This window comes from Tursiops truncatus, chromosome 6, assembly GCF_011762595.2.
Source record: "Tursiops truncatus isolate mTurTru1 chromosome 6, mTurTru1.mat.Y, whole genome shotgun sequence".
Taxonomy (NCBI): domain Eukaryota; kingdom Metazoa; phylum Chordata; class Mammalia; order Artiodactyla; family Delphinidae; genus Tursiops; species Tursiops truncatus.
The window spans coordinates 110,955,831-110,975,992 of NC_047039.1; the positions used below are offsets into that span (position 1 = coordinate 110,955,831).

Consider the following 20,162-nt stretch of genomic DNA (forward strand, 5'->3'; position numbering starts at 1 on the left):
AGTCCACACTTTATTTGGATTTCACCGGTTTTTCCATTAATATGTTCTTTCTGGTTCAGAATCTAACCCACGGTAGCACACTGCATTTAACTGTGATAAGATCGTGACATTTTCATGCTTACGTAGGCTCCCTAAGTGTGTGGTGTTACGCCTCAGACCGCTCCCCAACCCTGGACATCTGTCCTTTGCTTCCCCCTTTCACTGTAAAGGGGCCCAGGGAGCAACGCGAGTTGAGGTACATTAGACGCCAATAGCGGGCTGGTCCGTTAGCTCCTTTGATACAGAAGCCCAGTGCTCACTGCTGAATGCGGATGGGCTTTCCTTTTGGGTGATGACAACGTTTTGGAACTGGATAGAGGTGGTGGCTGCACAACAATGTGGAAGTCTAAGAGCTATGGAATTGTTCACTTTAAAATGGTTATGTATATGAATTTCACCTCAACTGCAAAAAACCCACCACCCTATGCTAAGCTACCCGGCACACCCTGGACACAGTTTTTACTCAAGTGGGGATAACTCGGGCCCAGCTTTCAAAATCGCATCCTTCCTCCACACTAATCCCTCCACTGGCTTCTCACTGAATTGACAGTAAAATCCAAATTCTGCACCGGCACCTAAAGGCACCTGCAGGGCCGGCCCTGCCTCGTGTGCCTTCCCCGCCGCCCTCTGCCAGCTCCCATCGCACGGGTCCCAGCGGTGCTGGACCGTGCAAGTCCCTCCTCCACAGCAGCTTTCAGGGCTGCTGCTTCCACTGTCTGGGACCCTCTTCCCGTGGCCTTTCGCGTGGCTGGCTCCTTCTCCTGCTTCCCGACTCAGTTTAAATTTTGCTGCATAAAGCCCTCCTGAGACCACCCTGATGCGAAGGAGGTCCCTCCTGTCCTCGACCACAGCCCCCGGTAATGACCTGGAGTTCTCTTATTGATTCTGCTTCCTTGTTTGTCTTGTTTCCCCTGTATTCCTAGCACCTAGCATAGTGCCTGCCCACGGCAAAGGGGCTCAATAAATAATCGCTGTTGAACGTGAGGAGGCAATGAGTGGATTTACAACCAACTCTATTATTTGCACTGCTGGATGGAAGCGGACACAGAGGACGGAGAGCACAGAAGAAAGTGGCTGGTGCCCTGCAGGGGACCTGGCCTGAGGGCCATGGGAGAAGCCTTCAGAAGCCTCTTCAGAAGCCTTCAGAAGTATTGAGCTGGGCCAGGGAAGGGGCCCTTCCACCACTGGGAGCTGGGAAATGGACTTTCTCTGGTCACATTTCATTTTTTTCTGACATTTCCCAGAAAGTATTTCTTGGGGAAGCCCAACAGCTGAAAAAGATGCCACTGTAATACAGAGTGGGGGTGGGGTAGGGCCAGCCCTCATTCCTCAGCCCATCCTCACCCTTAAGGCACCCGTGTAGATTACAGGGCTGTGAGAAACTGAATTTAAAAACTGTGGGTTGAGTCTGAAGCAACTCAAAAGCCTCTGATTTTTTTTTAAAGGCATAATTTATATACAGTAAAATTTGCCCTTTGTGGGCATATAGTTCGTTCCATGAGTTTTGAAACATACAGTTGTGTCATCACCGTAATTAAGACACAATATTTTCATTACCCAAACATGTTCCCTTATAGCTCTTTGGGGACAATCTCCTTCCCTCACTCCTAACCCCTGGCAACCACTGATATGATTTCTGTCCCTGATGTTTTCTTTTCCAGAACATGACATAAATGGAATCATACAGTGAGCAGCCTTTTGTGTCTGGCTCTTCTCACTTTTTAAAAAGCCTCTGATTTAAGACCAATGTTTACACCTCGAAGTATTCATATTTCCCTTAGCGCCTCCCGAGGAAGAAGCAAAAAGTACAACTTACCTTCTGGAATACTTGATAGTTGGATTTGGACCATATATCGAGCTGCGGGGGGAGAGATAAAATATCGGCATCAATTTTAGAACTCTGGACTCCAAGAAATGATATCGTAACTACTGTTATTAAGCTTGAAAAAAAAACATGATTATAGAAAAACAGAATCTTGGGGTTGAAAGGATCCTAAATGTCGAGGCTGAATTTCCTCTTTATCAACCTGTGGTGATTTGAGAAGACTATACGAAGAGGTATAAGAAGTCAACCTGAGGCACTTGCTGCGTCCGCAGCCCCGTGAGCTGAGCCCCTCGTTCACTTCTCTAACTTTGACCCCTGCCACGGTTCTCTTGCGTCACCCAACATGCCAAGGTCAGTCCTGCCTCAGGACCTTTGCACCTGCTGTGCTCTTCGCCTGGACTGCTTTTCCCACAAACCCTCCCATGGCTCCTCCTTCACTTCCTTTGGCTCCAACATCACCTTGTCAGAGAGGCATCTCCCAGTTACTCTACAATATTCCCATACCTGTTGTCTTGCTTCTCTTTATTCTTTCAAAAATTAAAAATCTTCACAGCTCTTAAAACTAACTGAAGCTTTTACTTCTTTTGTTTACGTTGTCCTGGCACAGGACCTAGCATGTTACAGGCATGCGTGGAGGAAAACAGTGACATGTTACCTCCAGATAACTCGGAAGAAAACCTCAAAAGAAACATAGGAAGTTAATTCCCTACACTATCAATTTGGCTGAAGAAAACTGTTGGGCAGCGGGTCACATTTGGGAGGATAAGTCAGGTTTCTATCATGATCTTAGTGCCGCGGTTTAGCCCAGGGCTTAACAAATGTAGCATTTAAAGACTATTCAGACATTGTGGAAGGGATAAGAACAACTTTTTGTATCTTTTCGTTTCACCCAATCACTGCCAAGATGACAGCGAGATGCCAAAGATTCTACATCTAAATTATTGGAAAAGTCACATCAATATCTGAAGCAATAGAGTTCTCTTTCCATTTTCAGCCCACAGCGGCTTCTTCTGAAGTTCTCTGCTGTTTATCCTTCCTGCCTGTTCACATCATACACAGGCTGACATAAACACAGGGCCATGGAAAAAGAGAAAAGGAAGAATCTGCATATAGAGTGAAAAGTTCGCTTTAATTTAAAAGAGAAAATTACATACATATAAAAAAACCTTCAGTATCTGCAAAATGTTTTAAATAAAAAAATCATCCAGACAGAAATACGCACAGGGTTAGTTAAGAGATGGACTCTCTAGCCTGACTGTGGCTTCTGAAAACACACAGCGCTCACTCCAAGTGAGGGTGTTGCTCTTTTTGAAGGCGTTGAAATACATTATTCAGGACCCTAGGGACCAGTTCTGACCACCTGGGATAGAAGGACGCTAGACAATACGCCCTGCTTCCCAGGCGCACAGGGGTGAGAAAGGGATCCGATGACAGTGGCTTCCCCTTTTGCTGTGAAGGCGGAGCAGGCAGCCTGTACTTGGTTTTCTGCTAGATTTATGCCAAAGAAAGCCATTTAAGCAGGTGCTCTAGAGTTAGTGCCCTGCCTCTCCTCAGGGCCAGCAGGAAGAGTTCAGAAATTCATTTCAGGGAGCCGGGACTGAGGCAAGTGAATGTTCACTAGCTTCTGCTTATTTGCTACAAAGGAGGGCGTGGCTACCAATTTTTTGCTGGCTGCAATATTCAAAAAGGAGCGTTCTGGAAGCTACAAACTTTCAGCCCCATGAACGAGAAATTATGCTGAACTACAGTGTCAGGGAAAAGAAACTAAGCATCCCCCAGTACTCTGGGCAAGCATTAGAAAGATCTTAAAATGGAAAAGCCAACCTTATGGTAACTGGGGCTGAATCTGCAGTCTTAGGAGCAGCCTGTGGGACTCTGGGGATTAGAATGAGTATTTTAGGGGTGGGAATATGGTCTCTTTTCAGATAAAATGGAAACAAACCCCACAGACGACCAACTGCTTCAGCACAGATTCATCTGCTCTAAGGTTACACGTCAGACATCAAAGGTCCTCTTGATGCACAGGAAGAACTGGTGATAACAGTGACAGTCAAGTTCACTCACCGAAATGAAAAATCCGAATGCCCCAAAATCAGCAGGCAGAGGAACGCTGACTACGATGCCCATCAGCATCTCCGGCACAGCCGGAGAGGGCGGATACCATCTGCAGATGGCCACGTGTTCAGCCTGCACTGCACCTGCGTCATCTTTCTAAAGTCTCCCAGCGATCGCACGAGAATGATAAAATTATTTCCAATTCACAGGTGAGGAAACTGAGGCCCAAAGACGTTAAGCAGCTTGTCCAAAATCACATCGTTAACATGTGGTAGAGAATTCAAAACCAGGTGTGTCTCCAGAGGCCCAGCTCTTAACCTGGGAGGCAGATGGCCCTGTACCTAGAATTCAGAGGGAATGCTGACTCCCAGTGGCCCCTAAGCTGTCACAGCTCAAAGTGGTGGTGGGACAGTCTTGCAAAGCTCAAGGTGACAAACCTTTCAGGCCTGCTGACGTGACAAACATCGCCACTAGAATTCCTTCAGCAGCGAGTGAAAATCACGGCCGCTTACCAGAAAGTTATCAACTCTTCATTTCAAAAAATAGCACAATGAAACTATAAATTATCTAAAGTTAACACTTCCAAATAAAACCCAAGCCTCCCAGGCACTTCAACGTCTAAAGCTTTTATTTATTAGTAGCTTCGTCTTGCAAGGTCAACAGGTGATGTGTCAATAGGGGGAGGGTCCTATAAACCAGCCACGGTGATGGATTTCTCCATGGTCACCCAAGTTTTCAAAACCACAAACTTCTACTTGGTCATCTGCTTAAGTCTGCCCACCCTCCCCTGGAGAATAAAAAAGTGAACAAGTTTTACAGGTCTGTTCTTCTTCAACTTTTCACTTTCAATCAGGACATGCACTTGTTACTAAAAAACTGCTGAAAGCACAATTTCAGGGCATCCTCTGCATATGAATTAAACCGGATTCCCCTTCCCCATAAGTAACAAGAGGCCATTTTTCTGAAGGTTGTCTGAACAATTTCAAAGGCTGTAACAAATCAAAATGTTCCCTGCAACTAATATCAAATGGGGCTGATGCCAACACTTATTAGAGGAATCAGATTCAAGCTTCTTCCCCCAACCGCCTCGACCCAAACACACACACACACAACTCTGAAGTGGGAAGAATGCGGGGATCAGAAATTACCCTGGAGGCAGCTCTGGCTGTCTTTGAAGGTTCCCTTTGATACCACCATTTCTTTTCCTCTCTTGTGCTAGGAGGCTAAAAGCGGCCTTTTTAAAATTGATATGGGATAATTAATGAAGCTGTAGCATTAACATAACCTAAATCCCCTAATAAGATAAATTCAACCGAGACACTTATATTTTTCAGCTAAGTCTGACTGGTGTAAAGTCAGGACAATGGCCAGGTATTCAACATGCTGAGTCATGGCTCTTTGCTCCTCCCTGATGACAATGAAGAGTAGGGTGGTAAGTCTTAACAGCATTTTTATATTTTGTTTGAGGAATTAGTCTGCTGGCGCTTGGCATCAAAAATATGCATCACAGGTAAAGACGCAGGATGATCAGGGTAGAGGCCGTGGCTGTTAGTGCAAAGTGAGGGACAGGCTTGCTGGGATTCTAATGGGGGGAAAACCTGCCAGAGCTGGAAATCGGGGTGGCGTGGGGCCACTCTTGTAACAACAGGGCTAAGAACCCTTTCAGAAGCTGGTTGCTTTCGGTTTGGAAGAAGACAGACACCTGCACAGGCAGGAGGAATTCGCAGTTCAGACCCTGAAGCCGAGGCGAGGCTTTCCCAGCCACACCTAGTGCGTCAGGGCAGCGATCCACCCCCAGGCAAGCGCTTAGGCACCAGCTCAGCAAATGCAGGGCTGCACCTCTGCAACAGCAGAGCCGCAGGCAATGTGTTCTTAGACCACACCTCAGGCTCCGAAGGCTCCTTCCAAACCTGCATTTTATTTGGGATGTGCCAGACGGGCCAACACGTTAATTGCACTAATGCTTGTATGTAGATAAATGTGTAAGTTCACATATACCAGTATCAGTACTAAAAAGAGAACACTAATAATGGCTGCACAACTTTATTTTTATCATTTGTAAGGTACTCTGAAAAAAAGGGGTGCATCGAATTGGCTGGGCTTAGATTCTGGGCGAGCTTCTCTGACAAATGCGGTAAATGTGCCTTTAAAACAACAAACAAGTGGGGACTTCCCTGGTGGCGCAGTGGTTGGGACTCCGAGCTCCCAGTGCAGGGGGCCGGGGTTCGATCCCTGGTTAGGGAACTAGATCCCACATGCATGCCACAACTAAGGAGCCCAGGTTCCGCAACTAAGACCTAGCGCAACAAAATAAATATTTTAAAAAACAACAACAAACAACAACAACAAGAACAAGTGGACTCAGTCCTCCTAATCGTGCTCTTCCTGCTTTTAGGGTCCCTGCTTATCTCTAGGCCAATGTATGCAGCTGTGAAAGGAAGCAAGAGGTCTCCTGTACCACCTTTGCGATACGACTCAGAATGCAGGCTCCCAGACACACACTCACTTTCCTTCTGGTGAACAGAGAACCCACGCTAATCCCTCATCAGGGAGCCACGACCCGTGTGCATGTGCGTGCTTCCTTTATTCTTTATTTACGACTTCACTCCCTGGTGCTCCGTCTAGTGCCCGTCTCTCATTTCTTTTTTTCTTCCGGCTCTCATTTCTGATTCTCCATTCTTCCATCCCACCTAAAGCATCTTCACATCCCCAGGAGGCTTTTTCATTACCCCCTCCCACACACTATTATTCTACTGTGTTTTAGGCACTGAGGTATATCCACAGGAGGGAGAGAGTCTCGGGACAGAGCCTGGACCCTCGAGGAGCCCCTGGCAGATGGAGGTTTGGGACCTGGCTCAGTGAGTGACTGTAGGCAAGTCATTTTACCATGCTGGGTCTCAGTTTCCTTGTCTGGAAGATGAGTCTAACAGTGGTACCTACGGTTCCATAACCACTGGAGGCAAGGTCTGTTTCGCACAATGTCTACCAGACCAAACATGGAGGACGCTAGAATATTCATTAACTGCAAGACAGACATGCAACAAATAATCAGGACGGACTGATCCTAGTACCAGAGGAAGACTGTTCAAAATGCCACGGAGGTTCGAGTGGATGACGATCACTTGTACTGTGAGTAGAGGCAAACCCAGGCCTGCCATCTCCAGAGCCCGTGCTCACAGAAGAGGCCTCTGGGAAAATGGGGGCCGGATGAGAAGGGACAGAGCGCTCAGCCAGTGTAAAGCCGGTAAGCGCGCCAGGTGGACGGGAGGGGGCAAGCGTCCCAGGTCAAGGGCACAGAGCACAGGTGCAAGCGTGGGCAAGAATCTGGCACGTTCTGGGAGCCACAAGTGGCACAAAAGGCTGGATAGTAAAAGACGAAATGTATGTAGAGTGACGGCAGATGAGGTCGCAAAGGCAGGCAGAGGCCAGACCACTGGGCATTTCCATGCCTTGCTAAGGGGTCTGGATTTTATTCTACAAGCCAGAGTTTTCGGAAGTGTGTTTCGCCTAACACCGGTGTCACAATATGCTCCAAGAATAAAGGAAGGAAAAAGATGGATGGTCAAATTAGCTGGGAAAAGACTGCATACGATGTGCCCCTCTTGGGAGATTCCCAGGCACTTAGGCAAACTACGTGCTTAAGAATTTCCACAGCAAAGAAAGAATCCTACTGAACTTTCTCTAACCCAGCGTTTCTCAAACTTTTTTGATCATGGATTGCTTTGTGCCTACCATCTACTAATATCCCACGTTGCTGCTTTGGGCAACGGGGACATGGCAGAAAGCAAGAAATCATCCCCTTGGCTGTGTATTTCAGGAAGACGGCTCTGGAGGCCAGGTGAAGGAGAGACGGCGGAGGGAAGCAGGACTGCAGACTGGAAGTGAGGAGGCTGGTGCAGCGACTCAGCGGAGAGAGGAGAAGCGAGGAGTGAAGATGGATGGGAGGGGCCCAGCGGGAGGGATAAAGAGGGAGACTCGCCAGGACCCACTATCAGACTCCATATGGAGACAGCGGAAGGAAGGCCTGAGCAGTGGTGGTACAGTCACCCTGGAGAAGGACCAGCTGAGGGAAGCTGAGGTTGATTTTGGACAGGCTGAACTTGAGGTCCATCTGGGGAGGAGAGGTCTGACCTCGACACAAATCAGGAGTGATCCCTGTGCGGGGGACACGTGCAACCACAGGGGTACATGTAAGAATGGCCAAGGGGCATGAGAGGAGGGGGAAGAGAACCCCCAGTAATCTGGGAGTCAAGGGGGTAGATGGGAGGAAAGGAACTACCCATAGCAGCTGAGGAGGAGTAATCAGAGAGAAATTCTAGAAGAATACACGTGAGACTATTTTCTAATTCCCTTGTTTTAAGTGCAGAATAAAAATAATACTAATCATTTATTGACTATTAACTAGGTGGCAAACCGCTTGTGTTATTTCGGACACTTTCGGTATGGGGCAGTTAAATAAATACCATGTTCAAGATTGATGCTGACATTTCAACTCAGGTAAACCTCCACTCCTGAGAATCTCCACGCAGAGTGTGCCTCACTGGCGCCCTGCATTTGGCGTCTCTTACAGCATGGTCATTATTAGTATCTAGCTTTATGTATTTATTCTTTATATCCCCAAGTCACTTGTAAGTCCTTGGAGAGTAAGGGCGTGTTTCAAAGCAGGGGTGACTATAAAGTTGTAAATCTTGAACAGAGGCAACAAGAACCCTGTCTCTAGATGACCACTGACTCGGGCTCTTGGCGAGGGTCTCCACCGCCCCAGCCTTGCCTCTGCTGCTGCGAAGGAGTTTGGAATTTCTCGTCTAGAATCGCCATCTGAGTTTCTGAGTCACATACACAACAGATCACACTTGCCCCAATTATCTGTTTTATTCTCCACACTTGCTCCAAAGACACTTTGGTTTTTCCAAAAGGAAAAAGGAAAGCTTCCCTGGAGGACTGCTCTTCTCTCAATGGGGAGATGTATGAGAACTCTGCAGGGACCTGGGAGTAAGAGTAGCTTCCCATGGTGACAACACTCAAGTGGAATGTGGACATTCGAAATGCTGGGTTACTTGTTCAAAATACAAACCCACTTTACAATCCCAAACTACAGACCCACTTTATGGGTCACACCTTTTATATAACACACTCTTATGTGCTAAGCTACATTTGTCCCCTGTTTTTGGAGAACAGTCTATCCTCATTATAATGTGGCCGTTGGGTGGTAAGTGCTGGTACAAACAAACTTTTAAATTTTAACGGGATTCATGAAGAGAAGGGAAAGCTCCAGGGAGAGGTGAAGATGCAGGCTTAGTGTCAGGAAGTGACCAGGGTGTATCTGGGTGGGTATCTCTGGCAGAAGGCTCATTACGCTCTGGAAGCAAACACAAATGAAGGCTGTCGACTCCCATTAGCATCTTCTGGTGCTCTCTGCATCTCCATATGGAGAAGAGAAATTAGGGGTTCACGTGGGTGAACTTCGCATGAAACAAATCACTCCTGGGAATAACTCATCTTTTTTCAATTACAGTATTCAATATGGACTGCTATGGATAACCAACTTCGGGGGGCTCCTTGCTAGTTTCAAGGAAAATGATCATTATCAGGTTGTGTGTCACATTAACTTGAATTTTCCTCATGGTTCTAGGAAAAGCAAAATGCTGAACCCTGGGCTATTGATGTGCTGTGCGACTAGGCAAAAAAAAAGAAAAAAGAAAAAGAAGGGAAAGAAAAGAAAGGAAGAAAGAAATTCATTTCCTCAGAAGACACATTTAATGAGGCAACTGGGGGTCTAAGGTGATAAATTAGAAATTCAACTAAGGGTAACAGGCTTAAAGGAAAAAGCAGAAGCTTGATGAAAAATGCAAGGGGAGAGAGAGAAATGTTTTTTGTAAAGTGTTCAGCTTCATACTGATACAGCTGTGATTGCTAGTGTTTAATGTCATTCACCTGGGACTCTATTACCTTTGTTCTGGGATACAGAAAATAAAGGAAAAAACCAAAGACTCCAGAATGCTTACCTTGCCATCCTCCGTGTGGACGTTTTCATTATACCCCTTTACTATCGTTCGATCAATGAACAGGCTCCGCATGACAACGATCACTTTCAACACCTTTCCCAAGGTCACCTGTCAAAACACACGTGTACAAGCAGGAATGCTTACATTGGAACATGCAAATCACATGAATTGGGCGAGACAATGAGAAGAAGAGAGGATCACCTCTCCTCCTGTTCCTGAGAGACACACCAGTGGACACTCGGAGGAAAGACGCGGTGGTCGCGCCTTGTGCCAGCCTCCTAAGGCGTTTAAGGTGGCGCAGGTCCCAATTCATCTAACTACCCTGAATTTATTTATAATATTGGCTTAGAAACTCTCAGGATAATTTCCAAATGTTTACTATCTGCTGGATAAAGTAAGTTTCCCTTTTTTTTTTTTTCCTGTCTTAAGATTACCTTCTTCAAAGACTATCCTACAATTCTGGCCTTCTAGGAGTTAGAGCACATTTGTTTTCATATTATGTCGTGAGCCTATGTACACCCATAGACTATGCAGAGAGTACAGTAGAGGGGTGAAAGACAGGCACCAGATATCCCCTGGTTGAACTATCCATTTTGTTTTTAATATTTATTTGGCTGTGTGGGATCTTCGTTGCGGCACGAGGGATCTTTTTTAGTTGCGGCATGTGGGATCTAGTTCCCTGACCAGGGATCGAACCCAGGTCCCTTGCACTGGGGGCACGGAGTCTTAGCCACTGTACCACCAGGGAAATCCCTGGACTATCTATTTTTAACAGCTGGTAAAAAGTGGAGCAGTTCTGAAGGTAAACGAAAAGTAGCTGAATTTTATCTCCAAAAAGGAACATGATCCTGTAAATACATTTAAGTGCTTTTACTCTCTCAGAACCTAAGCACATGTTATAGATTAAAAACAAACAAACAAACAAAAAACCTAAAAAGAGTGCAGTTTCACACATGCCAGGGAAGAAGTGACCTGCTGGGCTTGCTGAAGAGGCTCAGCCTTCAGGATAGAAACGGCGCCTTCTTCTCTTTTCGGGGCTCACGAAACCCTTCTGATGCTTTGTCAAGCCTCCTCTTTCATTTCCTAGATGAGATCCTAAAAGCAGACTCAAAGGACCCAACCCAAGGCCCACTGTCTGGGTTGGTCCATGAGGCTCTGACATCACAGAACTGGCTAAAAGGAGTCCTGCTGGGCTCAGACAAGAGTCTCTGCCCCAAGCAGCAACCCGAATCCTGCAACTCAAGCAGCAGGCCATTCTCGGGACGCCACCTTCAACCATCCTTTCCTTACAGTTCTTAACCTACTGTTCAAAACAACAACGGTCTTCTCTTCTTGATCAGTCCTGGGTGTCAGTGAACATTACTAATACCTAGCTCCTTCAATAACGTCTAGTGCTGAGTTGATCTCTATTTCTATATGCCCCAATTAGTACAGAATATAAACGGGGTAAGAAAAAGATATGCCGTGCTTATTGACATTTAAGAGAGTGTTAAAAGCACCTTATTTCTGGATAGTACTTTTAAATATTGCTATACCATGTAACATTTAATAGGTCATTTCTTGCATAACTGGAGATCACTATTTAAGGATGCCAGTAAACCTGCAAGGTAGTAACAGAAACTCTGTCTCTAGTTTACATGCAGTCTTGGAAGGAAGCAAGGGAGGGAGAGGAACCCAGTTACAGTTCCGGCAGTCATAAGCACCGAAATTAACAGCCCCTCGCTGGGTTACAGTGAAGGTCCAACATACCCCGTCCAACAGTGCCACCATTTTCTAACATATTTTAACTCTCTTTGCTAAAAAGCGTAGATAACTAAGCAATTGTTTCCTTAAAAGAAACAAAATCTAGCTGACTTTAACTGATAAATTCCCTTAGGAATTTCTCAAGCTTCTTAAAATGAAATTAAAAAAAAAAAAAAAACAGGGCTTCCCTGGTGGCACAGTGGTTGAGAATCTGCCTGCCAATGTAGGGGACACGGGTCGTTCGAGCTCTGGTCTGGGAAGATCCCACATGCTGTGGAGCAACTGGGCCCGTGAGCCACAACTACTGAGGCTGCGCGTCTGGAGCCTGTGCTCCACAACAAGAGAGGCCGCGACAGTAAGAGGCCCACGCACCGCGATGAAGAGTGGCCCCCGCTCGCCGCAACTAGAGAAAGCCCTCGCACAGAAACAAAGACCCAACATGGCCAAAAATAAATAAATAAATAGGAAAAAAAAAAAAACCACACTAAAGATACTAGAAATGTTATATTTAATTTTTTTTGTTTTTATAAGTGATTTTTGGTATTTTAAAGTTAATAGTAAAATAGTTAATAAGTGCTTATTATGGAAAAATCTAAAACTAGAGAAAAAGGGAATAAAATAATTGTTTATAGACTTTCCGTCCAAAGCTAATCACCACTTTAACATTTTGGGGTGCTTCCTTTTAATCTTTTTACTATCAAAGATGCACGGTTTTTGAATTTTTCACGTTTATAATGGAAACTAAACATATAATTTCAAGTCAAAATTTTATTTAAAATTATGAGGTAAGCATCATTCCATACTGCTGTGTAGTCTTCAAAACTGGCATTGCACGTGGCCTGGCATTCTACTGAGTGGCTATACTATAATTTCTTTAACCATTCACCTATTGCTGGACATTAGCTGCTTCCAAATTTTCCCTAATATTAATATTAGGCTGCAATGTGCCCTTTTTTTTTTTTTTTAAACATCTTTATTGGAGTATAATTGCTTTACAATGGTATGTTAGTTTCAGCTTCACAACAAAATGAATCAGTTATATATACACATATGTTCCCATATCTCTTCCCGCTTGCGTCTCCCTCCCTCCCACCCTCCCTATCCCACCCCTCCAGGCGGTCACAAAGCACCGAGCTGATCTCCCTGTGCTATGCGGCCGCCTCCCACTAGCTATCTACCCTACATTTAGTAGTGTATATATGTCCATGCCTCTTTATCGCTTTGTCACCGTTCACCCTTCCCCCTCCCCACAGCCTCAAGTCCATTCTCTAGTAAGTCTGTGTCTTTATTCCTGTTTCACCCCTAGGTTTTTCATGACATTTTTTTTTTCTTAAATTCCATATATATGTGTTAGCATACGGTATTTGTCTCTCTCTTTCTGACTTACTTCACTCTGTATGACAGACTCTAGGTCTATCCACCTCATTACAAATAGCTCAATTTCATCTCTTTTTATGGCTGAGTAATATTCCATTGTATATATGTGCCACATCTTCTTTATCCATTCATCCGATGATGGACACTTAGGTTGTTTCCATCTCTGGGCTATTGTAAATAGAGCTGCAATGAACATTTTGGTACATGACTCTTTTTGAATTATGGTTTTCTCAGGGTATATGCCCAGTAGTGGGATTGCTGGGTCATATGGTAGTTCTATTTGTAGCTTTTTAAGGAACCTCCATACTGTTCTCCACAGTGGCTGTATCAATTTACATTCCCACCAACAGTGTAAGAGGGTTCCCTTTTCTCCACACCCTCTCCAGCATTTGTTGTTTCTAGATTTTTTGATGATGGCCATTCTGACTGGTGTGAGATGATATCTCATTGTCGTTTTGATTTGCATTTCTCTAATGATTAGTGATGTTGAGCATTCTTTCATGTGTTTGTTGGCACTCTGTATATCTTCTTTGGAGAAATGTCTATTTAGGTCTTCTGCCCATTTTTGGATTGGGTTGTTTGTTTTTTGTTATTAAGCTGCATGAGCTGCTTGTAAATTTTGGAGATTAATCCTTTGTCAGTTGCTTCATTTGTAAATATTTTCTCCCATTCTGAGGGTTGTCTTTTTGTCTTCTTTATGGTTTCCTTTGCTGTGCAAAAGCTTTTAAGTTTCATTAGGTCCCATTTGTTTACTTTTGTTTTTATTTCCATTTCTCTAGGAGGTGGGTCAAAAAGGACCTTGCTGTGATATATGTCATAGAGTGTTCTGCCTATGTTTTCCTCTAAGAGTTTGATAGTTTCTGGCCTTACATTTAGGTCTTTAATCCATTTTGAGCTTATTTTTGTGTATGGTGTTAGGGAGTGATCTAATCTCATACTTTTACATGTAGCTGTCCAGTTTTCCCAGCACCACTTATTGAATAGGCTGTCCTTTCTCCACTGTACATTTCTGCCTCCTTTGTCAAAGATAAGGTGACCATATGTGCGTGGGTTTATCTCTGGGCTTTCTATCCTGTTCCATTGATCTATATTTCTGTTTTTGTGCCAGTACCATACTGTCTTGATTACTGTAGCTTTGTAGTATAGTCTGAAGTCAGGAAGCCTGATTCCTCCAGCTCCATTTTTCGTTCTCAAGATTGCTTTGGCTATTCGGGGTCTTTTGTGTTTCCATACAAATTGTGAAATTTTTTGTTCTAGTTCTGTGAAAAATGCCAGTGGTAGTTTCATAGGGATTGCATTGAATCTGTAGATTGCTTTGGGTAGTAGAGTCATTTTCACAATGTTGATTCTTCCAATCCAAGAACATGGTGTATCTCTCCATCTATTTGTATCATCTTTAATTTCTTTCATCAGTGTCTTATAATTTTCTGCATACAGGTCTTTTGTCACCTTAGGTAGGTTTATTCCTAGGTATTTTATTCTTTTTGTTGCAATAGTAAATGGGAGTGTTTTCTTGATTTCACTTTCAGATTTTTCATCATTAGTGTATAGGAATGCCAGAGATTTCTGTGCATTAATTTTGTATCCTGCAACTTTACCAAATTCATTGATTAGCTCTAGTAGTTTTCTGGTAGCATCTTTAGGGTTCTCTATGTATAGGATCATGTCATCTGCAAACAGTGACAGCTTTACTTCTTCTTTTCCGATTTGGATTCCTTTTATTTCCTTTTCTTCTCTGATTGCTGTGGCTAAAACTTCCAAAACTATGTTGAATAAGAGTGGTGAGAGTGGGCAACCTTGTCTTGTTCCTGATCTTAGTGGAAATGCTTTCAGTTTTTCACCATTGAGGATGATGTTTGCTGTGGGCTTGTCATATATGGCCTTTATTATGTTGAGGAAAGTTCCCTCTATGCCTACTTTCTGCAGGGTTTTTATCATAAATGGGTGTTGAATTTTGTCAAAAGCTTTCTCTGCATCTATTGAGATGATCATATGGTTTTTCTCCTTCAATTTGTTAATATGGTGTATCACGTTGATTGATTTGCGTATATTGAAGAATCCTTGCATTCCTGGAATAAACCCCACTTGATCATGGTGTATGGTCCGTTTAATGTGCTGTTGGATTCTGTTTGCTAGTATTTTGTTGAGGATCTTTGCATCTATGTTCATCAGTGATATTGGCCTGTAGTTTTCTTTCTTTGTGACATCCTTCTCTGGTTTTGGTATCAGGGTGATGGTGGCCTCGTAGAATGAGTTGGGGAGTGTTCCTCCCTCTGCTATATTTTGGAAGAGTCTGAGAAGGATAGGTGATAGCTCTTCTCTAAATGTTTGATAGAATTCGCCTGTGAAGCCATCTGGTCCTGGGCTTTTGCTTGTTGGAAGATTTTTAATCACAGTTTCAATTTCAGTGCTTGTGATTGGTCTGTTCATATTTTCTATTTCTTCCTGATTCAGTCTTGGCAGGTTGTGCCTTTCTAAGAATTTGTCCATTTCTTCCAGGTTGTCCATTTTATTGGCATAGAGTTGCTTGTAGTAATCTCTCATGATCTTTTGTATTTCTGCAGTGTCAGTTGTTACTTCTCCTTTTTCATTTCTAATTCTATTGATTTGAGTCTTCTCCCTTTTTTTCTTGATGAGTCTAGCTAATGGTTTATCAATTTTGTTTATCCTTTCAAAGAACCAGCTTTTAGTTTTATTGATCTTTGCTATCGTTTCCTTCATTTCTTTTTCATTTATTTCTGATCTGATTTTTATGATTTCTTTCCTCCTGCTAACTTTGGGGTTTTTTTGTTCTTCTTTCTCTAATTGCTTGAGGTGCAAGGTTAGGTTGTTTATTCGAGATGTTTCCTGCTTCTTAAGGTGGGCTTGTATTGCTATAAACTTCCCCCTTAGAACTGCTTTTGCTGCATCCCACAGGTTTTGGGTCGTTGTGTCACCATTGTCATTTGTTTCTAGGTATTTTTTGATTTCCTCTTTGATTTCTTCAGTGATCACTTCATTATTAAGTAGTGTATTGTTTAGCCTCCATGTGTTTGTATTTTTTACAGATCTTTTCCTGTAATTGATATCTAGTCTCATGGCGTTGTGGTCAGAAAAGATACTTGATACAATTTCAATTTTCTTAAATTTACCAAGGCTTGATTTGTGACCTAAGATATGATCTATCCTGGAGAATGTTCCATGGGCACTTGAGAAAAATGTGTATTCTGTTGTTTTTGGATGGAGTGTCCTATAAATATCAATTAAGTCCATCTTGTTTAATGTATCATTTAAAGCTTGTGTTTCCTTATTTATTTTCATTTTGGATGATCTGTCCATGGGTGAAAGTGGGGTGTTAAAGTCCCCTACTATGAATGTGTTACTGTCGATTTCCCCTTTTATGGCTGTTAGTATTCAATGTGCCCTTTTGTTCACCAAATTTTTGCTGCATTTGGTATTACTTCCTGAGGATAGATTGGTAGAATTGTAATTACTGGGGCAAACAGTACAAATATTGTTAAGGCTTTTGATACAATCTACCAGAAGGGTTAAGAACAGTATTGTCAGCACCCCACTCTTATCAGCAGTGGGTGTTATTAAATCAAAACAAAACAAAATAAAATCCACCCCCTCCCAGAAGTACCGACTTAATTACCTTCTTTAAACCTTTCATTATGGAAGACTTAAAAAAACATATACAGAAGTAAATGAAATAGTGTAAAGAACCCCCATGGACCCATCCCAATGTCAACAGCTACAAGTCTCGGGCAGATCTTTGTTTTACCTACACCCTCACCTACTTTTCCCTTCCTGAATTATTTTGAAACAAATAACAGCCATGGTCTCGTTTTATCTGTAAATATTTCAGTCTGTATCTCTAAAAGATAAGGGCTCTGAAAACAAAAAAAACATAGCCATGCTGCCACTCCACATCTAAAACAACAACAGGAATTCTCCAGTGTTATCGAACCTGCAGTTGGTCAGTGTTCATTTCCAACAGTCTCATAAATGCCACATTAAAAAAGAAAATTTGCTTGTATCAGGATCTGAGTATGGTCCACACAGTGGAACTGGCTGACCTATCTCATAAGTCTCTCCTAAACTAAAGGTATCCCTCTCTCTATCCCCTCTCCCCATGCTATTTGCTGAAGAAACTGGGTCATTTTTGCTATAGAGTTTTCCACAGTCTGGATTTTGCAGATGGCGTCCCGGTGGTGTACATGTTACTCCTTACTCTGTACTTCCTGTAAATTGGTAACTAGATGAGATTCAGGCTTGATTTTTTTTTTTGGCAAGACTACTTCACAGGGGTGTCACAGACTACCGACAGGAGGCATGTGAGGTCAGGGGTCTCAGTTCGTGATGCTGGCAGATGATGACCCATTAAATTCACCAGGGGTTACAGACGGTCGTATTCCAATGAGATCAACAGCCTTCATTTATTAGCTGGAACACTTTTATAAAGAAAAACTTCCCCTATCTACTAACTGGTTACCCAGCGGTAGAATTTATTATATGTGTGAGAGAAGATAAATGCTCAATTCTTTCCATTTATTTACCAGCTTTCTTTTTTTAAACTTTTAATTTTATATTGGAGTATAGTTGATTGACAATGCTGTGTTACTTTCAGGTGTACAGCAAAGTGATTCAGTTATACACATACCAGTTTTCAAACAACGCACTGTTTCACTAGTTCACTTCCAATGTAGATGGCTTAGTTTTTTTCCCTTAACATTATTATAAACTCAAAGAGTGAAACATATTTGATATATTTTTGTCTGATGCCATTGTTCTTCTTACGGACGCTCGAATGTTCTGTCTGTGGCTGGTAGGCATCTACTTGAGGCTGAATCCTTTCGTCGTAACCCTAGTCTCTGTGGTGGCTTCCTTGCTGTCTGGTATATGATAACCCAGGCCTGTCCTGTACGGTTCCCACCTGAGGTCATGAATCAGCCACCTCCTCAAGCAACTCTGGCTCCTTCCAGTGGGAAATGGTATTTCAAGAGCGCGACCAGAGCAAGGGGCAAATCATTTTTTGATAGGTTAAATTTTTTGTTTTTCATGCTATGAATCTGGATTAGGATAGTTTTTCCTTTCCCCCTTTTTTTCTTATCCTACATTCATTTATGTATTGAGGTTTAAGCGTTTCAACTTCTTTTCTAATAAAAAAATACGATACTCCGCAGTCATATGGCCCCCCCTACTCCTGCCCCCCCATCATATTTCACACCTCTGCCCTCCACCCTCAGCCCGTCATGCCTCCCCCCCACCCCTCCTGCCCGGTTTGCTCTGGAGTCCTGGGATAGGCTGGTTCTCCATGCCCCGCCTCGTGCGCTGTGGCTTCACGCTATCAGGGAAGGTGCATGAGCCAGGCAGGCTCACCAAGAACACCCCTCCAGCTTGTGTCTATCCCGGGCTGCGCTAGTTTATGGACACTCAGTGCTATGAAGTCTGGCTCTGGTTTACTTTTGTTATCTCTTGAACTCGTCAAGGTCTATGAAGTTTGTCAATTCTTATTTTTTATAGAGCCAGAAAGGACCCTGGTACTCAACTGGATTGAATATGCACAGTTATGGCTTTTTGAATTTTTAACATGGTCATAAGGAAACTGCATACACAATTTTGAAGCTTAACATTTCGAGGCTTTGGAATCAGGTGCATTTGGAATTGGGTCTCGGCTCTGCTACTGGAAAGCTTGGCCCAGTTACTTACCTTCTGTGAACATCACTTTCCTCCAGCTAATGGAGATAATGACCGCGAGGAGTCAAGGAGACAAGGCGCCTGGTGAGGGGTGTGGCGCGGGGCCTGGTTCCCAGGGGCAGCTATTGCTACTCAGCCCAAAACCTTGTCTGGACTTCACAGAGGCGAAATGATTTGAAGCCAGCTAACATCAAAGCTGGAACCGGAAGGGCTGCTGCCTCCGGTCCAGTGAAATTGCCGCCTATGCTAATTTGCCTTTCTGCTGTCACACCTGGGGCTAAAGGGACACTGCAGAGAGTGGGTGACAGTTGTGCAGGCCCTGAAGTATGAACAAAAATGTGTTCCTGTTGAATGACTGCTGAGAGTCTGCGAGCCTGAGGTGCAGGCGGTATGGGGAGGGCCCGAAGCTGCCACGAAGGCTGATCTTGCGGACTCCCAGAAGAGGCCATTTACTGTGAAGGTCAAGCGCACTGGGACTCCGTGCCACACCTGTCCCTTACAGGCAGGGTGACCAAGGGCAAGTCGGGCCACCTCTCGTGCCTGCTCGCACAGCCGCAAGACGCGGAGCGGCCCGCTGAGGAATGAAGTGCGACGACGATCCGTGGGAGACACGCGGCCGCGGGCCATCAGCCTTCGTTCTCCTCAGAGGTGGTGCGGTGGAGAGGGTCCTGTGAGCCCTTCGAGCCCTGCCCTCAGATGGAGCTTCACGTGTGCTCTTCCCAGCTCGCACGTCACCCTATAATGATTCAGATCCTTATGTATCTGGACTGTGCCAGTTCGTATCTGGATGCAGCAGGTTGCAGTGACCTTGGAGTTTTGGTAGACTGATCCGGCGGTGCACCATATACAGACCAACAGACACCGTTCTACAAACTAGCCAGTGCTGGCCATGGCTGGAGCAAAACGCCCAGAGACGGGACCACAACTGCTATGGGATCCCACAAATAAAGCTAATGCATCTGGTACCGAAGCGGGCTTGCCGTTGCCAAGGTAACCCTTCTTCCACACTGAGCAGGTCACTCACTACCTCCGCGTCTGTCCCCGTGTGTCCAGATGGCAAGTTGTGAAGAGTCTAGGGGTGCACTGTGCTTCCCCAACGGGGACCAAGGAGCGCTTGGAAAGGAAGCCGCTGGGCTGGACCACCCAGCCGGCCGTCACCCTTTCAGGAAGTGCCCTTAGAGATGCTGTCACAGCCCATCCCCTTGTGGGGGCTGCGTCAGCGGTCTTATCTGTTCTACGGCAGTCGCCTACCAAGCTGTATGGCATTGGGAGAATTTCTAGTTCACTACGGCGAGGCAAGTCGCAAAGTGGGAGGCAAGTGGAGGAGAATAGCAAACGTATTTCATTCTGCTCTGCTGCTGACTGCTATCCAACGCAAACGTGACAAATCTGGTAGTTGAGACGTTATTTACACTGGCAGACCAGGTGAGCTTGGAAGG

At 44.4% G+C, this 20,162-nt stretch overlaps 1 protein-coding gene across 4 annotated transcripts in view; it reads right to left on the reverse strand.

Annotated features, from left to right (window-relative positions):
- MED27 (mediator complex subunit 27) overlaps positions 1-20,162 on the reverse strand; it is a 259,915-nt gene that overhangs the window by 78,569 nt on the left and 161,184 nt on the right. For 3 of the 4 annotated variants that reach the window (XM_073805670.1, XM_019920173.3, XM_073805672.1), the window contains exons 5-6: positions 9,925-10,032; positions 1,856-1,897 (exon numbers count right to left, since the gene is read on the reverse strand). In XM_073805670.1, coding sequence (XP_073661771.1) covers positions 1,856-1,897; positions 9,925-10,032 — 150 coding nt within the window. The remainder of the gene's footprint in view (positions 1-1,855; positions 1,898-9,924; positions 10,033-20,162) is intronic. The other variant, XM_073805673.1, reaches the window with a different exon arrangement.